Source organism: Urocampus carinirostris, chromosome 4 (genome assembly GCF_059441175.1).
Source record: "Urocampus carinirostris isolate Australia breed hairy pipefish chromosome 4, RoL_Ucar_1.0, whole genome shotgun sequence".
Lineage (NCBI taxonomy): Eukaryota > Metazoa > Chordata > Actinopteri > Syngnathiformes > Syngnathidae > Urocampus > Urocampus carinirostris.
The window spans coordinates 1,434,946-1,457,225 of NC_142352.1; the positions used below are offsets into that span (position 1 = coordinate 1,434,946).

Below are 22,280 nucleotides of genomic sequence, written 5' to 3' on the forward strand. Positions count from 1 at the left end.
GGTAACCTATGACACGCGTGCCACTCCTGGCACGCGAGGGCTTAACCAGTGGCACGCGAGTGCATGGCAAAATAATCATTTGTTTTTCAATGGGCATGTAACGACCCTCAATCATGCGCGACACAAAGGTTCACAGTCACTCGGTTTATTGCCTCCATTCAATAAACAATACAAAGAAGTCAGGGCGTCTGTGCACGACTGCATACGACGTCTAAAATGTTAACAAAAATACAAAAACGGGACATCACTCAACATGCCGCACATCGTGGCGTGGTTGCATTGAAATATGTTGCATCACAGTAATCATCGGTTCAAGTTGCATTACTTTACATTTAATTAGTGATTTTAACGCATCATTTAGCACACCTTATATACATTTACAAAAATAGTTCGTGAAAGCAGCTCCTATATTTAGCAAAATATGCATTTTTTCTCAAACTGATATTGGGCACAGATTACCCTCAGCACAAGGTGATAGTGCTGAAGGTACGGCAAGCGCAGAAGCCCATAAAGTAGCAAACAAAAAAGACAGTAGCAGACGCCCATGGCTGAACAAATGTATGCGGTACCAGAGTTTTAACAGTAATGCAAAAAAAAAAAAAAAAAACACAGATTTTGTGAGAATTCAAAAAAACCCTCAAAACAATCAAATTTCAACTCTGTTATACGCATTTTTACCTGAAATTAAGACATTTTAGTCATTAGGTGAGCAAACCCCCCCAATTCCAACCCCTAATGCTGAACGCCAAGCAGCGAGGCAACGGGTACCAATGTCGTAAGTCTTAGGTATGACTCAGCCGAGGCTTGAACCACGACCTCCCAGTCTCGGGGCGGGCGCCATACCCCCAAGGCCACCGAGCTGGTAAGATGTAACTCTATCAAATTACAATAACGTAATAGTCCAGCCAACGTTGTTGTCCATCCAAATGGTACCAATTTAAGTTCTCAACTTCTCGTCTTGTTTTATTTTCTTCTTCTTGTTATGTGTTCTATTCAAGCTTCTACATGTCATGATTACTGATGTGACTCAGCTGTTCCCGCTCATTTGGCGCCAACTGCCGCGGGTTTTGATTGGCTCCCGGTCAGTATTTGAACCCAGTTCTGTCCGTCCCCTTTTGTAAGTCCGTCTGCGAACCTCAGTGAACACTAGGCAAGCCTTTTTCGACCCTGACTCCCACCTGTCCCGTTTTTTGTTCCCATCTGTCCCTGACTTCGACCCGTTTTGATACTGACCACGTCTGCTCTCCCGTCCCGGCTTACGACCTGATTAGAAATACACACTTTCGAGCAAATACATTTAAGCCTACTTTACAGGAATTCAAATTTTCCGGTGACTCATTTAAATTAATTTGTCAGGCTGGGCCGGATTTTTTTAGGCCCGATCTTACCTCTAGTTGGCAGCCAGTTCAATTAAAGGACAATCGACTTTCACCCCCTACGGACTAATCTACACTTTTAAATATAGAAATGATCTCGGCCACTTTAAAAAAATCTGTGAATTCTCCGGTGGTAAATGATAAATGACAGATACAAATCATTATACTCAGATCAGCAGTTCAAACTCCAAACGTTTGAAAGTAAGAGAATTCAAAATTGAATGACAAAATCACAGTTATACAGTAAAGAAAATAAGTATTTGAACCCCCTGCTATTTTGCTATTTCTCCCAATTCAGACTTCCATGATTTCTAAACAATTATTTTCTTGTGCTGTATATAAGAACAAAGACAAGACGGTCACAAAACGAACTATTTATTGGTAATGGAAGTAAATCAACACAACGACACAAGTCTCTTTGAGTACTTCCACGACTATCACACAGTGAAGCCTATGCAAACAATTTACGCGTTGAAGAGAAAAAATAAACAAACAAATAAATAAAAACGGAATGACATAATTACAGTTCGATACGAGCAAAGTTGCAGTCAAATCAACACACGAAAAGTTGTCGTCACTTAGAGCTAAAACCCCCAAAACAAAAAGCTGACGGGAATAGCTCGAGTTACCTTGTTCCTCCGACACCATGACACTTACCATGAATGTTACATTTAAAAAAACAAAAGAAAAACACTCGTATAAACAAATGAACGCATGACATTATAGTTTTTAGTTAAATCTTAATGCAGTGTCTGAAACTCGCAAGAAAAAGTTAGCGGACACCAGGGCAGACATATATAATAGATATATAACAGAACACTTTCAAATTAGGTTTATTATAAAATGTACTTCATTGCATGTATATGACATGGCTGTTGTCCATCTTCCATTAGTATGTACCTGTATCGACTCATCTTCATTCATGCAATGTTTGTGTTGCGTCGTCTGCTACAAGCCACGTGAACTCCATTTTCCACGATGCTTTTAATGTACGATTACGTTTTGTATTGTCATCCAATTTGTTCGGTTATTTTAAATCTTTCTTCTGGGGCTGAGGTTTTGGCTTGATTCTTGACCACAAGTATGTACCTGTATCAACTCATCTTCATTCATGCAATGTTTGCGTTGTGTCGTCTGCTCCAAGCCATGTGAACTCCTCTTTCCACCATGCTATTAATCTACGTTTACGTTTTGGAGCGTCACACATTTTGTTGGCTTCTTTTGAATTTTTCTCCTGGGGCTGAGGTTTTGGCTTTATTCCTAACCACTTTTCCATTTTTCTTGTGTTCTCTGTGCATCTACTTTGGAAAATGATATGCAAATGCACGACCTTATAACGCTCGGGAAAGTCCGGAAGCAGGAAGTTATTCGATGCAGGCTTCTGATTGGCTGCCGAGTATGCAAATTGCCAAACGAACCGAAATTTCCAAACCAAATGAAGATCTTGAAATCGGAATAAAGCAAACGTTTGATTTGAAAAAAAAAAAAAACTAAAAACAATAAAACAAATAACGAAAGATTTATTTTTTTCTTGTCGGCCACCCGGGCGAGACATTTTGTAAGTTGTACGCCCGACGTAAAAGATGCATGCCCCGGGCATCTGGGCAGACATAGTTTCAGACACTGCTTAATGTCTCATTTCTCATCTCATTAGCTGTACCGCTTATCCTTATTAGGGTCGCGGAGGGGCTGGAGCCAATCCCAGCCATCTCTGGGCAGTAGGCAGGGGACACCCTGAACTGGTTGCCAGCCAATCGCAGGGCACACGGGGACAGACAACTCACTCGCTCAGTCACACCTAGGGACAATTTGGACCGGCCAATTCACCTGAAATGCATGTCTTTTGGAATGTGGGAGGAAACCGGAGTACCCGGAGGAAACCCACGCAAGCACGGGGAGAACATACAAACTCCGCACAGTAAGGCCGGTAGCTGGATTTGAACCCACGCCGGAGGTTCCCACGACCTCAGAACTGTGCCGCCGTGCTGCCCACTGCTTAATGTATGATGTTAAATCGCAGCAAATTGCATTCGGTTGAAAAAAAATCTCTTCTACAGAACAATCTCCAAAGAATATCCAGTCACAAATTCTCATTTCAATATGCAACATCATGAAATCTACAGAAAAGTCACGCTTTGATCACAGATATACAATATACATTATAGGATTCTATTTATTGTTATTGTATAGTGACTTGTTTACCTGACTGCCCATTTTGCACATCTGGTTAGCTGCTCCTCTTGCACTCTTTGCACTGCTGTATAATACTATACATATCTATAATTATTTAGTATATTACTAGTACTTCAATACTCCAACTCAATACGACATTTTATTTGTATCTGTGCATTCAAGGAAACTGGGCGGGTCAGATGTATCAACATTTCGTTCTGTATACACGTGTACAAGAATGACAATAGAAGTATATCTGAATCTGAATCTGAATCGTAAGATTCATAAAATCACAATCAGTTTAAAAAAAATGTTGGGTTTTGCATAAACTCAAGATAAGGGATTAAGCCGGCATAAATGTATTATGTTTGTTTCAATTAGCCTCAAGTGGGTTGCCTGAAAGCAAGTTAAATATAGCCTGGCTTTGTTACTATGGTAATTTATTCTCAACAGCACGTTTCCAATGTGGAGCTTGTCAAATATAATGCAGTTAGAATGAACCCGTGCGCAAAATTACCAGGCTTAATCCTTATTAAGTCTCGTGTAACCGTTTTTTTCTTCTATTTTCTTCAAATGTTGAAATAACTACATCAAGAGCGTCCGCAAACGGTTACAGGCAACACTCGATTTTCCGATCTGTGATTCTGATATGGATTCCGGGGGTTTATTTATCCCAACGATCTACAACTGGCTTGAAATAGTCTTTTCATCCAGACTCAGGAAACGTGCAACTATCGCGGAGCAGCCCGAGCAATATGCCCCAAAATGCTTAAACACCAAAGTGCAACGGAGTCTTGGCGTGGGAGGGAGCGCTCGCTTATTTATCTTCGTCAACATACAAAACCGAAGTCTCGTTCGTCTTCAGAGACAAGTGGCTTTTTATATCCTAATACAACATCAGTATTACTTTCGCCCGTCCCCCTTGCACGTGTTTATGCACGCTACCAGACAGATGTTCTGTAATCTTTGACTCCACATTTCCAGGAACTGTTTTTGTTGGGGTCTATTTGACCTTGCATGTTCCCTGCTAAAAAAACTTGGCAAGAACGAACGGCATTCTTTTGTCAACCCGAGGCGATCATTAATAACATTCGCTGACATTTGCACTCGGGATAAACAAGCTGGAATTTCCCCTCTTTGTATCCTAAAGCGTTCCTTATGCAAGCCGACTCCATCCACAACACAACCCATGAGGCCAAACTAGATCAAGCTGCGCTTATTCAGTCAGCCTGGAATTCTTTATTCAAATTTCGTGCAAAACCCTCTTGTAAAGAGGCCATCTTGATTTAATCAACTCCAAAAGGTATAACATATTTTTACATGTGTACGCAAGAGATACTTGAATGGTACTTCAGAAGAAAAGTCAATAAGAGAACATACTGATGAGATATAGTAAATACTGTTGCACGTCCTTTTAATTTATATATCCGTTTAAGGAAATCATACAAGCTGAAACACTCGTGCATTAGAAAAAAAACATTCAGAACAATAAATTGAGGCTAAGTTTTGATAGAACAATGTCGTCAAGAGTACTAAACTGAGTTAGTTTTGTGGTAGCTTTGTTCTTCCAAATGCAAATACTATTAGTGATGACTGCAAACTGAACAAAAAATTATTTTTCTTCAGTGTGGACTTTTACGTGCCTTTTCAAGCTTGCTTTACGGCTGAAATTTTGACCACAAAATGAGCAGGCAAAAGGTATTTCACCGGTGTGGGTTATTGCGTGGCTTTTTAACATTTCTCTTCGACTGAATCTTTGACCACAAACTGAACAGGCAAAAGGTTTTTCACCAGTGTGGATTCTTGTGTGTACTTTTAAGCTTCCTTTTTGGGTGAATTTCTGATCACAAATTGGACAGGTATAAGGCTTTTCACCGGTGTGGGTTATTGTGTGGATTTGTAAGTTACTTTTCAAGCCAAATTGAAGACCACAAACAGAGCAGGCGAAAGGTTTTTCCCCAGTGTGAGTTCTTTCGTGGTATATCATACTTACTTTATGGTTAAATTTTAGACCACAAACTGAGCAGGAATAAGGTTTTTCACCAGTGTGAACTCTCGTATGGTTTTTTAAGCCTCCCTTTTGTCTGAATTTTTTACCACAAAATGAGCAGGCAAAAGGTTTTTCACCAGTGTGGATTCTTGCGTGAATTATTAAACTTTTATTCTCCACGAATTTTTGACCACACACTGAGCAGGCGAAAGGTTTTTCACCAGTGTGGATTCTTATATGTCTTTTTAAGGTCTCCTCGTCTGTGAATTTTTGGCCACAGAATGAGCAGGCAAATGGTTTCTCACCAGTGTGGTTTCTTGTGTGCTTTTTTAAATTTCCTTTATGGCAGAATTTTTTACCACAAACTGAGCAGTCAAAGGGCTTTTCACCAGTGTGAATTTTTGTATGGCTTTTTAAGCCTCCTTCCTGTCTGAATTTTTGACCGCAAACCGAGCAGCCAAAGGGTTTTTCACCAGTGTGCATTCTTGCGTGAATTTTTAAGTTTCGACTCTCTATGAACTTTTGACCACAAACAGAGCAGGTGAAAGGTTTTTCACCGGTATGGATTCTTATGTGTCTTTTTAAGGTCCACTGGTCGATGAATTTTTGACCGCAAACTGAGCAGGTGAAAGGTTTTTCACCAGTGTGGTTTCTTGTGTGTTTATTTAAGTTTCCTTTATGGCTGAATTTTTGATCACAAAGAGAGCAGGCAAAAGGTTTTTCACCAGTGTGGGTTCTTGTGTGGCTTTCTAAGTGTGATGACTGGGTAAATTTTTGACCGCAAACTGAGCAGGAATAAGGTTTTTCACCAGTGTGAACAATGATATGGCGTTTCAAATAACATTTGTATGGAAACGTTTTCCCACAATGCGAACATTTGTAATTTGTGTCACCGTCATTGTGTGCAGAGTCGAAAACGTCGTCGTCATCTGTTGTCCCAGAGCTTCTGCTCGGAGAAACCTTCACCTTGTTCTCTTCGTGTTGTTCTTCAGAGGTTAAACAGGCCGCAGTCACGGGAAACTCTCTCCAATCTTCCTCCTCTTTAACATTATCAGGTTCCAAATCGTCCTCCTCCTTTTTCACGAGATCGGGTACCAGAACTTCCTCCTCCTTTTTAACGTCAACCATTTCTAAAAACTCTTCTTCCTTTTTTACGCCAGGCAACTTTGTCTCCTGTTGCCGTGGAAAAAGATTCTCTCGATTATCGTCTGTAGGACACAAGACGCACATAGTTTGCAAAATCTCGACACACACAAAAAATAATAATTTTACAGAAAGTGCATCACTACCGCAGTTCTTTCAATATACCTGCAAAATAAATTAAATGAATAAATATTTAATAAAGGATATTTAGTTTCTTTTGTCTTTTATTAGCATATTTGGTATTGGAGTAATCCAAAAGTCATTGAAAGTAATTCAGTTAAAGTAACCCTACCCAACCCTGATAGGGATTCAGCCTCCAAATGTTGTGAGGATAATCAAGATGCTAAATGGTAAATGGTCTGCATTTCTATAGCGCTTTTTATGTCAATGAAGACCTCCCAAAGCGCTTTACAATGTGCTTCACACACACACACACACACACACACACACACACACACACACACACACACACACACACACACACACACACACACACACACACACTAACACACCAATAGGGAGTTAGCCATGCAAGGCGCCTACCTGCTTATTGGGGGCATTAGGGATTCAGTGTCTTGCCCAAGGACATTAATAATAATGACAATAAAAACAACAATGGTCATAATAAAACTGGATAACTGTTATGATAATAATTACAATATTAATAGTAATTGTAAAAAGGTAATTTAATTAAGCTTAAGATGTGATTTGAAGGTTCTGTTGGTATTATACAAAATCATGCATGGACTTGCTCCCTCATATCTTTCAGATTGATTTTCCCCATATGTTCCTGCCGGCACACCAGCTTGCGAAAAAAAAAAAAAAAAAAACGTGGGCCGGGAGAAGAAAGGCAGAAGATCGAGAGAGGAGGCTTGACAGAGACTCAAGCGACACTAATTCGGCTAATATTCGATGGAGTTCACTTAGCTAAATTATTTAAGAAATTAAATCTGCCCTCGTGTGAAAATGTTGGCTGTTCTTGTCCATCTTTTCCCATCAAGAAATGAGCGCGCATTGTTAGGAGATTGTAGGTTGTGTTTGGTTAATGGAGTAAGATAACTCATTCGAACAATTTGGTAAACGGTACATTTCATAATTAATTCCTAACAATTTCTACTCTATAGCATATGAATAATTTTATGTTGATAATATGTGTATTATTTGCCCTCATGTAGGTTTTAGATCAGGGGATGGTGTCATAATAGTCTGCAGTTTGCAATAGTCTTTGATCTGTGCAGCCCTTTGAGACTCTTTGTGATTAAGGGCCAAACAAATAAACATGGCTGATTTGACTTGAGGTTTTTGAGTTTTTCCTTGCCCTCGTGTAGGTTTTAGATCAGGGGATGGTGTCATAATAGTCTGTGGTTTGCAATAGTCTGTTGTCTGTGCAGCCCTTTGAGACTATCCCTTCTCAAGGTTTCTTGATTTTCCTCATGTTGAGGTTTTTGAGTTTTTCCTTGCCCTCATGTAGGTTTTAGATCAGGTGATGGTGTCATAGTCTGCAGTTTGCAATAGTCTTTGATCTGTGCAGCCCTTTGAGACTCTTTGTGATTAAGGGTTATAAAAATAAACATGGCTGATTTGACTTGAGGTTTTTGAGTTTTTCCTTGCCCTCGTGTAGGTTTTAGATCAGGGGATGCTGTCATAATAGTCTGTGGTTTGCAATAGTCTGTTGTCTGTGCAGCCCTTTGAGAGTATCCCTTCTCAAGGTTTCTTCATTTTCCTCATATTGAGGTTTTTGAGTTTTTCCTTGCCCTCATGTAGGTTTTAGATCAGATGATGGTGTCATAATAGTCTGCATTTTGCAATAGTCTTTGATCTGTGCAGCCCTTTGAGGCTCTTTGTGATTAAGGGCCGAACAAATAAACATGACTTTGACTTGACAGACACTGCGATGAAAAAGGTATGGTGTCACCTGAAGACACAGGCTAAAAAAATGATTAAGATCGGGTAACATGGTACTAGCGTGGACTAAAATGTCACAAATTGTGAACTTCGTGTTAAGGCTTAGATACTAGGTCCTTAGCTTGGCCTTTTGATTTTTGCATTCCGGGGATGGAATAAGAGCTTGCTCTGTCCACTCCACGCATCGGCCCGGTATTGCAGTACCTCCGGGAACGGTGCATTCGCAATGATCGCAACAAGGCTTTAGGGCTAGGACCTTAGCTTAGCCTTTTGGTTGAGAGTAAGTGTCCCGGCTCCTAGGCTTTGTAGCGTATAATGAACTGACCGATAACGGATAATGGATAATGAATAACGAAGATAGAACAATAACCCTTAAAAACCCCAAACCCCAAATTAAGAAAATGTTATATATTGGTTGATATGGGACACAGGCTCTGGCATTATTTTTATTTCACTAATGTGATCAAATCATTAAACGTCACACAGTCAAATAAAATGCGCTGGAAAAACTAGACTTAATCTGGAGAGCAGGTTTGGCAGTTTTGCTGAAATTGAATGAATGAATGAAAACTTGATTTCGAACATTAGAAAATAAAAACAGGACAAAAAGAATGCCTCAACAACAAAAATAATGTTATTAAAACATGTTCGAAAAGGGGTAGTTAGAAGCAGACGCTTAGTTTCCCTACCCCTTTATCTTCCCTATTTAATACATTTTACAGATCCTCTTCTTTTGTGTCTAAATACAACAAAATCTCACGGATAAACATATGACATAGGTCGGATATCAATAATTATAATAATAACAATAGCCACATATTATATACACTAATCATCCTAACACGTTACAATGCTACTAGTCACTAGATATCATTGTGACACCAATGATAATAACAACAATAGCAATAATAACAGTTATGATATAATAATAGTAACAATAACAACAAGGTTAACTATGAATGTAAACGCGGTATTTCCAATCTCTCGTATCACACATACCCCATTTTCTTCATCTCTGTATTCCGCCAGGAATGTGTTTTTTGTATTTAAATTTGAAGAGGTGAATAGTTGGACATTGTTTGATCTGGTCTTGTAAATTGTTCCAAAGTTTGACTCCGCACACAGACACACACATACTTTTCCTGGTGGTTCTAACTTTTGGGATTATGAGATTACGCCAGCCCCTTAAATGATAATTTCCCTCTTTCCAAATGAATCATTTTTGGATGTTTTCTGGCACTATGTTTTTGTTGACCTTAAATAGCAGTTGTGCAGTAAAAAAATTTACTAAATCATCCCATTTTAATCATTTGGACTTCAGGAATAAAATATGAGTATGATCCTGATATTCTACCCTGTGTATGGTCCTAAGTGCACTTTTTGGAGGATAAAAAGGGTCTGGAATGAACTTTTGTAATCATTTTGTCTTGAAACAGATGGTGTGACTCTCTCTCTAGAAAAAAAAATCAAAATAATCTTTATTTTATGGCTCTTTGGGTCAAAAAGACTAGAACGATCTGAAGTAGTTGAGGGAGGGAGACTGCTACAGGGTAATAGCAACTAATTCGCTATTTAACATTTCTTCCACGATCAAGTATGTACAGGGATAACTTAACACCGACTAAAAACTCTCAACTTTATGATTTAGCATTTGATTTGATTGAACTGCAAGGTTAATCCCTATTTTCTCCGCATGAGCGTATAGACAACCCAACAGATTCACCTCTCGAAGCAGCTGCATCATAAATATGGAATAGAAATCAAACATTTTTCATGCAATGGACTTAAAGAGTCCAAAATAAGAAAATACAAATGTTGTAGAAATAAAAGTGACCAACCTGCTCTGTCCATCACAACTCGTAGCTGCTTGCTAATGCTAACTTGGTTTAGCCGTCGATCTTCTCGCTCGTTCTCTTCTTGCACCTCCAGAAGCTCCTCTTTCACATTTCAGTTCCCTCTCTTGCAGATTTTAGCCATCTTTAAAGCTCAACATGAACTCTTTCACGTAGGTAAATGCAGTTTAATGGGGTTAAATTCTGCACACGACTGGAACGGACCGCTACGAGGCCACATACAATGGTTGTCGTGATGGGTAGTTCGCGAACCAAACGGATTTATGAGCCGACTCTTTCAAGTGAGCAACCAGAGCCGCATCCCCGACAATAAGGAGCAAGCTCCTTTCTGAAAGTCTTACTCTTTCCTTCTTTCTCTGTCCCTCTCTCAATTTCATACCTGTCAAGCTGTACGGTTTTGCCGTACAAAGTAGGTTTACTATGCATTTTAAGACGTGTACGACGTACAAGAAAATCTGTACGGAAAAACACAAATGTGTCAATGATGGGTACCATCCGGTAAACACCGACTATCACCAAACGGCAAATCAATCGAGTCAAACGAGTTAGCCGCGGAAGCCTCTAGCTCTGTATCGTTTTTTTCGTTGCGAACGAAACCAGCGGTTTGATGTAGTGAAAGGAAGTCCGTCTCTTTTTAGAGAACCAGCTTTTTCGGCTCAACTCGTTCAAGAGAGCCGGCTCTCCAACGGCTCACTTGCTTTACGAATGATTATGCTGTATAAAGAAGTTAAGAAAAAAAGGAAGTATAAAAGGAGAAAATGAAAAAAGACAGGTTTGTGGTTATCCCTTGAATCACTATATTACCGACAATAATTTAATGCAAAAATGAATTCATAATTTGAATAAGAAAATGTTTCATTCTACTTCATTCTATTTTCGTGTATTTTTTCCTTCTACAGTGAACGTCCAAGTGACTTCATTTTTTAACTTTTTTTTATAATAAATGTAATTTTTTAATAATAAACCTCATTTAAGTCGAGCAACTCAGGATCTCACAACAAAATGTTCATTAACAATATATATATATACGAAACACATGTACAATATAACAATATAACATGTTAAACTACATAAATAAACACAAACTACATAAATACATTTTAAAAATATATGGTGCAAGATTTTTTTTTGAATTTTGTAAGGGAAAATAGGACAGTTTGTAAGGGCATGGAGCCCTGGAGCACCACAGGTATGTGTGTGAGTGTGTGTGTGAATGGGTAAGTGTGAAGAACATTGTAAAGCGCTTTGGAAGGTCTTCATTGACTTTAAAAGCACTATAGAAATGCAGGCCATCTCTGCCAGGAACCGGAGCTGCCTTTTGAGATGGACTCCACTCCTGATCGGGGTAGAAGGGTCTTGGTGTCTCTCTCAACCTGGTGCTTCTTTGTCCCCCCTTCCTACAAAGCTGGTGTGGTTCCCTGCTGGTAAAGTTTTGAAGGTCTTTTTCAGTCAAGTCTACCTCTTCTTGGCTCCTCCAGCATCTTAGCCAGTTTCCCCAGGTGAGTTACGAAAAACGGTAGATAGAAGAGGTGACCCGTTTCTTTTGAAAGAAAAGTGGAACAAGAAAGCTTGATGCGGTTGAGAAAATGGTCAGAACGCTTTTTTTCGGCCACTTTCTACCACAGAGGAGGAAGACGCCTAAATCTTGAAGCCCATCTTCCAAAAGTAAGTTCAACTCAACTTTATTTATCTTTACAGAGTATAATATTTTATGAATTGTTTATGTTTTAGTACAAAACAATACAGGTTACTCATACAAGCCTTAAACATACTTATATAAACCTTAAACATACAGTGAACAAACGAGTGAACTTCACAACAAAAAGGTGAGAAAAAAGGGACATCTGAAAAAGACTAGTAGACTGTGTCATTTTTTGGGCATGCATGTTTATTCCCAGGACACCATAAAAGCACTGGATCCAAAAACAGGAAAATATCTGCAGATTTTCTTTTCTTATTGCTGAGAGAAACACAGATTTATATTACCACCTTTGCACTAAAGAGTGAAGAAAGGAAAATGGATTTTGTGAACAAATACAAAATATTTTCTGTTAGAAAAGTTCCCAATTAATATCGCAAATGTATAAGGTTATTGTTGATGCATTTATGTGTAGATATGTAGATATATATATATATATATGCCTTACCTCACGCGAGCAAATATTCGGTGTCTCTCTCATATACATACATATGTGTATATATAACTGCAGTAAAGGTTGTTCTAGTCATGATATAGTTATTGAAGGTTGGATTGATTCAGACATACCACTAGAGAAGGCCTAAGTGTGAAATGCATGGCCATCGGTCTACACTGCAATGAATATATTACTCATTACCTTATCCACTGATGAACAGTGGATAAAGCGAACACAATACACTCATTTCATAATTTTTTTTCCCCATAATTACTTCTATAGTTTTCCATCCTATCGCAACAACTTCAAGTCCTTCATGAGCATCCATGTGGTCTTTCTTCAAACTCCCCAGTTTTGCTCTCCTTCCCCGCGCACTCATGCTTCTTCATCTGTGATTTGTAAAAGAATCGCTGGTCGCACACGCTGCAGTGAAACGGTTTCTCCCGGGCGTGGGTCATCTTGTGTCGTCTCATATTGAGGCTGGCGGAGAAACGTTGGCCGCAAATGGAACAGGGGTAAGGTTTCTCCCCCGTGTGCTTCCTCATGTGTGCCACCAGAGGCGAGCGCTGACTGAAGGTCAAGTTGCAGACAGAGCAGGCGAACGGTTTCTCCCCGGTGTGAACTCGGATGTGCGTCCGTAAATGGATCTTCTGCGTGAAGCCTTTGCCGCAAATGGGACAAGCGAACGGTTTCTCCCCGTTGTGCGTGCTGGCGTGTCGTTTTAGCGTGGACTTGTAGGAGAACTTTTTGTCGCACTGCCAACAAGACCAGCGTTTTTCGCTGTCCGTGTCGGTGGATTGTGTGGCTACGTCGGCGCTGTCGGACGGGAAAACCAGAAGGCTGTCTGCTTTGGAATCTCCAGATGGGTCTGCGTTTCCTTTGTCTGAGCTACTGCTAAGAGGCTCCGCCCATTTACCATGCTCACCATGTTGCTTGGCTTTTTCTCTCCTGAGCACAAAGCTCACTGGCAATTTGGTGAAACCGACCTCTTGCTTTTCCTCTTTGATGCCAGGAGATGCTGGCTCCAGTTCCTCTTTCAATTGAGGCTCTGGCTCTTGCTGCTTTGGATGAACATTTTCTTCTGCACAAGACAAAAAGATAAATAGATATTTTCTTTAAGAGACATGGTGTATTCTTAAGCGCCTCCTACTGGTGAAAAAACATTATATAAAAAAAACAATGTCGATTTAAATGATAAGCGAAAATACATCACATGAACGTAAAATTTTCTAAAATGTGCCTTCATTTAAAATATCATGAGGCTCACCTAAAGAGAGCTGGCCTAAATGTCAACCATCTTGCTGCTTCGTGTACCCCAAAAAAACTAAAACCTTTCTAAAGTTTGGCAAAAAAAAGAAGAAAAATGTTTGTTTTTTTTAACACGCCAATTCATATTCCTTAATAAACACATTATACAAACAACGATCGCGACAAACGTTCGGTCGGAACCGCAGAAAAGTAAGGTATAGCACACCTTCAGCGAAGGAGATTCAGATTTTGCATGGGACTCCGAATAAATAGATAGATAGGTAGGTAGGCAGATGTCTAGATAGATGTCTAGATAGATGTCTAGATAGATAGATAGATGTCTAGATAGATAGATATATGTCTAGATAGTCGTCTCGGTAGATGTCTAGATAGATGTCTAGATAGATAGATAAATAGAAAGATGTTTAGATGTCTAGATAGATAGATACATAGATGTCTAGATAGATGTCTAGATAGTTGTCTAGGTAGATATCTAGATAGATGGATGTCTAGATAGATGTCTAGATAGATAGATAGATGTCTAGACAGATGTTTAGATGTCTAGATAGATAGACACATAGATGTCTAGATAGATGTCTAGATAGATAGATGTCTAGATAAATGTCTAGATAGATAGGTGTTTGGATGTCTACATAGATACATAGATGTCTAGATAGATAGATAGATACTTTATTCATCTCCATCTGAAAATTCACACTTCCAGCAGTATCCTTGTAGTGAAAAATAAAACGATAAAATAAAGATATGGAATACAAAAATACCCAATATTACGTTTTGCTAGAGATAATTTAAATAGTGCTACGGAAAAACACACTGTCATAAAAATAAGCTAATATGCAAATGTGGGGGTGGGGTTTCATGTGGGCTTTTACTCCCCCGGGTGGAGTTAAAGAGCCTCATGGCATGAGGAAGAAATGATGAACAAAGACTGTGACGCAACAGCGCTTTATGGACGTACATCTTTAACATATACTTGGCACAGACATATCTTAAAAAGAATAGAAAGTTTCTTAAGATGACTAAAACCAACCTGCAGTGTTCGTATTCTTGCAAAGCGATTGGATCACCTTTCGTTGTCTTCGGTTCTCTTCTTTTGTTCGACCGAGTTCGTCCTCGTACTCCCTGATCGTTTTTTGAAACTCCACGCAGATTTCTTCCACGGCTTCGCTAAGTCGCGAGTTCAAAAAAGCCCTTAGCATTTCAATTTTACACATTTTGCCATGAAAACAAAATGAATCGATTTGACAACGTGTCGTTAGCAAACGCTTTGTGTGAGGATCTCGCTAATTGCTCTTATTCTTCTTGTAGAAATAACGGGGATTGATTGCATTACCGCCACCTGCCGGTAAGCAGCAGAACTTGAATTATATGTACAGTAATGTATGTCACAAAAGCTCGCGGTGTTTGATTTTTATTGAACCGAATTCTATTAGATGATTACTAATTTGATTAACTCACACATTTGTTGGGAAATGAGGAAATTTGAGTTAAAAATGCACAAAATACAAAATAAAAAAGGCTAAGTTTAAATCTCGGGTCTGAAACTCATTTGGGGGGCCCTGAAGTTGGTGGTCAGGTAAACTAGGTCACAAGATAAATACATTCTGCAATCCTAGAATATAATTGCCCTACACTAAATACGATCTGAAGAGAAAAATAACCGTATTAAGAAATAATCAAACAAAATCAGTAATAAGTCACTAATAATTGGGAACACAGGAAACATTTAAGACAGTATTTGATGTCACAATAGAATTAGTTAAAGGAACAATGTGTATCATTTAGTAATTCCTTGTGGTTTTAAAGAAACTTCATTCATTAAACACACAATATTCATCTAAAAAACAATCAAAATACATTTCTTCCTCATGCCATGAGGCTCTTTAACTCCACCCGGGGGAGTGAAAGCCCACATGAAACCCCAACCCCAAATTTGTATATTCGCCTATTTTTATGACAGTGTGTATTTTCCGTAGCACTATTTAAATACTCTATTGCAAAACGTTTATATTGGGCATTTTTGTATTCTATATCTTTCATTTTATTATTTTATTTTTCAACACAAGGATACTGCTGGAAGTGTGAATTTCCCTACAAGGATGAATAAAGTATCTATCTATCTATGACTGTCATATAAACAAACATTAAAAATAAATTAGTAAGTCGAGAGATTTGTATTCATTTGACATAACAAGAGGCTCACCCAGAAGTAACTGAAATCCGTGTCTGTCACTTTGCTGCTACGGCTACCATCAAAGACCAAAAACCTTGCAAAAGGCTAGGGGAAGATGCTTAAAAACATGTCTTTCTTTCCCCTTTCCTTTGTCTCTATTTCGGTCTGTCTCATGCCTCCGATGGAATGGGCAAGTCAAATACAATGACAATATAAAAGATGAAAAACATAATATAGATTCATACTTTATTCAACAACACAAGAACATGTTTAGTTGAATTGCCAAGCGTCATTTACTTTGTCCCACAGCAGCACACTTGTGTCTCTTCACCCGATCCTTCCGAGAGAACCTCTTCTCACACAGACTACAACTGAAGGGTTTCTCCCCGGTGTGTATTCTTGTGTGCTTTTCCAAAATGCATCTCTGCATAAAACTTTTACCACAATCCGAGCATGAAAACAGTTTCTCTCCGGTGTGCGTTATGCTGTGACGAACCAATCCCGTGCGGTCGATGAAAGTTAAGTTGCAGACCGTGCAAGCGTAAGGTTTCTCTCCTGTGTGTGTTCTGGTATGTCTTACCAAACATGATTTCACATGGAACCGTTGACCACAAACTGAACAGGCAAAAGGTTTTTCCCTGTCGTGTGTTCTCATGTGTCTTTTCAAACCAGTCCTTACCGTGAAGCTTTTACCGCAAACTGAGCAGACAAAGGGTTTCTCCCCGGTGTGCGTTCTCGTGTGTATTCTTAAACTCCCCTTCAAAGAGAAACTTTTACCACAAACTGAACAGACATAAGGTTTCTCTCCAGTGTGTGTTCTTATGTGTGTTTTTACATCTGCTTTGAGACAAAACCTTTTATCGCAAAATGAACACGCATGAGGTTTCTCGCCTGTGTGAACTCTCGTGTGTTTTACCAAACCACACCGTCTCCCAAACTTTAGGTTGCACACGGAGCAGACGAAAGGTTTCTCTGAACTGTGAATCTTCATGTGATTCGTCAAACTACTCTTGTGCTTGACTTTTACGCCACAAAGCGAACAGGAAAAACGTTTCTCTTTGCTGTGCGTCAGCATGTGGATGTTCAAATGTCCCTTGTGGGCAAATCTTTTATGACAAACGAAACAGGCAAGAGGTTTCTCCCGGTGGTGCGTCGCCGTGTGTTTCTTCAATGCGGACTCGTCGGAAAACAAACGTTCGCACTGAGAACATTTCAGGCGGATGTTATCATCTTCAGCATCATTGTCTGATAGTGGAGCGATGAGACCCTCCGGTTGGGATTGGAAACCTTTTCCATGCTCATCATCGTCATCTTCACTCTTCATGATGACTGTGAGTGGAAATATATCCAATTCCAGCTCTTCCTTTTTAATATGAGAGAGATTAGGGTCCTCTTCCTCTGTGTTTATGGCTGTTGCCATCTCCGTTTCATCGTTCTTATCAGAAGAATGTGCTGCCTCTTCCTGTTTAGGGACGAATGGCTTCGGCTGCTCCGTACGAAGGTCTTTTTCAGTCAAGTCTACAAGAAACGAATCGACAATTAGAATTGTCTTCATTGTCATTGGTGATGACGTAGTGTACCGTATTCACAACAAAATCAGACGTGAAATTCCAGGAGAAACCGGTCATAAAAGACAAAAAAACAAGATAATTAAGAATAGTAGTAGGTAATATTTACAGGGCCATGCTTGGAAACTGCATAGTAAAATCGACTATTTACTTTTTTTTCTATTCTTCTGGTAACATAAATTGAAATAAAAGAGAAACCAGGTCTGGAATGAGAAATAAATGGGAAGAAAGGAGTGAAACACTTTAGGAAAGGAAAAAGGGGAAAAAAATATACAGCCAAACTATACCAAAATAGTTTTTGTATAATTCTGTGTTTGTTTTAGTTAACTCAGATGGTATAATCAGCAGTTATAATCTTTACATTTATCATCTGACCTTATATCAAGCCACAGGTGACAAACTCATGGTCCACGGGCCAAATATGACCAGCAACATCATTTTATGTGGCCCACTGGAGCTTAAAATGTCTAAGTGTCTAAAATAGACAGGTCAGAAGAGTGCTTTAACAAAAAAATACATTTCCCACAATGCCTGTCACCTACAATATCCAGCTCAACGCCATAACATGCCAGTATTTCCATATTGATGGCAATGAGTGGAATTGAGAAATAAATAATCACAAAAAGGTCCAAGAAGATTTTGTTACACAAGATTAATTTGTTCCCGAATTGTGCTTTTATCTAGAATTGCTCAATGCTTGATCAAAATATCTGTAAACCTATTCATTTGTTCCCAGCCTCCTAAAAGCTAACCCTAAATAGCTATACGACACATCTTGCTGATCATTAAAAACACATTCAAATTGTAATCTAACATAAAAATAGAGTCACGAGATAAATATGACGATAATAAAATGAATTTAAAGCCCCAGTCCCTAGTGGTAACATCTTGGAAATCTCATAAGTTGGATTTTCTTTAGTAGATGGGGCAAAAATGTTTCGAATCGCAAATTTCTCAAAGCTTGTCTGTAGAAGTATTAGATAGATAGATAGATAGATAGATAGATAGATAGATAGATAGATAGATAGATAGATAGATAGATAGATAGATAGATAGATAGATAGATAGATAGATAGATAGATAGATAGATAGATAGATAGATAGATAGATAGATAGATAGATAGATAGATAGATAGATAGATAGATAGATAGATAGATAGATAGATAGATAGATAGATAGATAGATAGATAGATAGATAGATAGATAGATAGATAGATAGATAGATAGATGGATAGATGGATGGATGGATGGATAGATAGATAGATAGATAGATAGATAGATAGATAGATAGATAGATAGATAGATAGATAGATAGATAGATAGATAGATAGATAGATAGATAGATAGATAGATAGATAGATAGATAGATAGATAGATAGATAGATAGATAGATAGATAGATAGATAGATACTTGATTCATCCCCGTAGGAAAATTCACATTTCCAGCAGTATCCTTGTGTTGAAAAATAAAATAGAGAAAATAGAATACAAAAATACCCAATATAACGTGTTGGTATAGAGTATTTAAATAGTGCTACGGAAAATACACACTGTCATAAAAATAGGGTAATGTGCAAATGTGGGGGTGAGGTTTAATGTGGGCTTTTCCTCCCTTGGGTGGAGCTAAAGAGCCTCATGCCATGAGGAAGAAACTATTAATGTACTTAATTTAAAACATATTCTGCATATGTGTAGTGACTTTTTTTCAATGCAACTGTTTGTTTCATGGCACAAACTAACGTTTGTATTTTGAATAATTCATAAAATTAGAGAAGGGGAGTTACATTTATTTGACATGCGAATGATGTCACATTTATAAATGACATCAGGTTCTTTGAGTACTGAAGTGGCCCTTGTTGAAAATGAGTTTGAAACCCCTGTATGAAGCAATATTGTATTGATTTCTTTACAATGATTATAAGATGTGGTTCCCTTTTACATAGTTGCTATAATAATTTGGATTCTTCACTTCAAAAAGAAGAATAGGACAGAAAAATAATATTGGGATAACTAGGCAGAATAAGATATATCATAATAATTCAGAATAACAGTGCAACATATATCCAAAAGAAGTCGCGAAATAAGATACCTAGACTCCTTTTTCTATTCATGGTATTTACAATAAGCCAGGGTTTTATCTGCAGTTTGGAGATAACTGATTTGTGGGTGAGAAATCTCTGCCTCCAACACAAACATTACATCAATATTCATCCCATCCACTACACAGCATCATTTCCAAACAGAAGAGCAGCTTCAGCGACAGACTGCTGTCACAGTCTTGTTCCACGGACAGACTGATGATCTGTATTTGAAATGATCTGCATTTCTATAGCGCTTTTCAAGTCAATGACTTCCCAAAGCGCTTTATAATGTGCTCCAAATTTCCCAATAGCGGCCTTGCAGCCATGTAAGACGCTAACCTGCTTATTGGGGGTATTAGGGGTTCAGTGTCTTACCCAAGGACACTTCGACATGTAACACGGACAAGCCAGGATTTGAACTGGGATCCCTTGATCCCAAGACGAGCGCTCTACCTCCTGAGCTACTGCCGCCCCATAATAATAATAATTTCTTCCTCATGCCATGAGGCTCTTTAACTCCACCCGGGGGAGTAAAAGCCCACATTTGCATATGACTCTATTTTCATTAGAGTGTGTATTTTATGTAGCACAATTCAAATACTCTATATCAACACGTTATATTGGTTATTTTTGTATTCTATATCTTTATTTTTTTATTTTATTTTTCAACACAAGGATACTGCTGGAAGTGGGAATTTCCCTACGGGGATGAATAAAATATCTATCTATCTGTCTATCTATCCATCTATATCCATCTATCTAGACATCTAGACATCTATCTACCTACCTACCTACCTATCTCATACCTGTCAAGCTGTACATTTTTGCCGTACAAAGTACGTTTATGATGCATTTTAAGACGTGTACGTCGTACAAGAAAATTTGTACGGAAAAAGGCAAGTTTGTCAAATATGGGTACCATCCGGTATACACCAACTATCATGAAACGGCAAATCAATCGAGTCAAACGAGTTCGCCGCGGTAGCCTCTATCTCGGTATCGTTTTTTTTTTTTTGCAAACAAAGCGAGCGGTTTGATGCTACTGCGCGCATGCGTCTGCCGCCTGGGGATTTCCCATCATGCATCATTCAACATCGGATTTCATGTGGTCGTTGTGTAGTGAAAGGAAGTCCGTCTCTTTTTAGAAAACCGACTTTTTGGGCTCAGTACATTAAAGAGAGACAGCTCTCAAACGGCTCACTTGCTTTGATGCATTATATTACAAATTATGATGTTGTATAAAGAAGTTAAGAAAAAAAGGAAGTATAAAAGGAGAAAATGAAAAAAAGACAGGTTTGTGGTTATCCCATTAATCAGTATATTACCAACAATAATTAAATGCAGAAAATGAGAAAATGTATTATTCTACTTAGTTCTATTGTCATGTATTTTTTCCTTCTACAGTGAACGTCCAAGCGACTTCATTTTTGAACCTTTTTTTATAATAAATAACTCAGTAATAATAGCAATAACTCAGTAGCCCACCACAAAATGTTAATTAACACTATATATGATATAATGAAACACATTTACAATATAACATGTTAAACTACTTAAATAAACGCGTTCGAAAAAAAAGATTATTTTGTATTTTGTAAGGGAAAATACGACAGTTTGTAAGGGCATGGAGCCCTGGAGCGCGACAGGTATGCTTTCTATCTAGCTATCTAAACGTAAATTGGGAAAAACATATGAAAATAAACAATAATCACATTGATGTTGTTGTTGTTGTCAATCGGGAGAAATTCGGAAAACATAAGTTGACAAACCCTGTCCGTGAGTCTTCCTGAAATCGGTGTTTAATCCTCGATGCTTATTTTCTTCTTTCTCATCATCGTCCGCTGCTTTTGGGACTTGGCCATACATTTTCCAACGATAATCACGACGCTTGATCAAATTCGAGCTCTTTTATAAGAAAGCTCGACTTTTTTGTAGCGTTGGCAAGTAGCACGCTAAGCTAAGCTACAGGCTATTAAATACGTCACGCGAACATGTCTTTCCAAATGCAAATGTTTAAGTAATGACATTTTACTCCAATTAAATATAAAAGGTTCGATTTGTTTTTTTAAATGCAAATTCGAGACAGTTTAAAAAGCGTTTGTTTGCACAAAACGTATACGGAAGTGGAGCTACGGAAGAGAACGGACGGCATCACATTAGGGACAAAACAAGGTAGAAACATTTTAATAAAACATTAAATCAAATTATTAGAACGTTCCTTTAATAGTAGAAATTGAAGGATTGTTTAACGATTTCCCTATTTTCCAGAACACAAGGGGTGGATAAGTTGCGATCACACTTGTTCAAAAGATACCGTACAAATGATACTTGTCTTTGCTTGTTATCGATAACAACATAGTTAAGATTGTTTGAAACGTTATTAAACGTTGTACGGCAGAATGAAAATATCATAAAATACTTCAAAGAAAAAAAGATATAAACGTTATATTTACAAGGTAGTGCTTGACGTCTGGTATAAATTGTAAATTGAATTAGTCCACTTGTCCGCGTTGGGTTAACAACGGTGATTATCACAACATATATTTTAAAATAAGATAACTCAGATTCCAATCCGTGTAAAAGATGGACAGAGTCTTCTTTAAACTCAATATGA

At 38.3% G+C, this 22,280-nt stretch overlaps 3 protein-coding genes and 1 pseudogene across 3 annotated transcripts; 1 reads left to right on the forward strand and 3 right to left on the reverse strand.

Annotated features, from left to right (window-relative positions):
* Positions 1 to 129: 129 nt before the first annotated feature.
* LOC148366652 (uncharacterized) lies at positions 130 to 10,651 on the reverse strand. The gene is made up of 2 exons (XM_088333419.1): positions 10,425 to 10,651; positions 130 to 6,746 (listed from the first exon to the last, which is right to left on the reverse strand). The coding sequence occupies exons 1-2, from the start codon at positions 10,435 to 10,437 to the stop codon at positions 5,161 to 5,163; spliced, it is 1,599 nt and encodes a 532-aa protein (XP_088189545.1). The 5' UTR covers positions 10,438 to 10,651; the 3' UTR covers positions 130 to 5,160.
* On the forward strand, positions 8,716 to 8,805 carry LOC148366653 (U2 spliceosomal RNA; annotated as a pseudogene).
* Positions 10,652 to 12,239: 1,588 nt separating the features above from the next.
* On the reverse strand, positions 12,240 to 15,154 carry LOC148366654 (uncharacterized). Its single transcript, XM_088333446.1, has 2 exons — positions 14,874 to 15,154; positions 12,240 to 13,655 (listed from the first exon to the last, which is right to left on the reverse strand). The coding sequence occupies exons 1-2, from the start codon at positions 15,055 to 15,057 to the stop codon at positions 12,889 to 12,891; spliced, it is 951 nt and encodes a 316-aa protein (XP_088189572.1). The 5' UTR covers positions 15,058 to 15,154; the 3' UTR covers positions 12,240 to 12,888.
* Positions 15,155 to 16,259: 1,105 nt separating this feature from the next.
* On the reverse strand, positions 16,260 to 21,810 carry LOC148366655 (uncharacterized). The gene is made up of 2 exons (XM_088333440.1): positions 21,436 to 21,810; positions 16,260 to 17,534 (listed from the first exon to the last, which is right to left on the reverse strand). The coding sequence occupies exons 1-2, from the start codon at positions 21,530 to 21,532 to the stop codon at positions 16,306 to 16,308; spliced, it is 1,326 nt and encodes a 441-aa protein (XP_088189566.1). The 5' UTR covers positions 21,533 to 21,810; the 3' UTR covers positions 16,260 to 16,305.
* Positions 21,811 to 22,280: the final 470 nt, after the last annotated feature.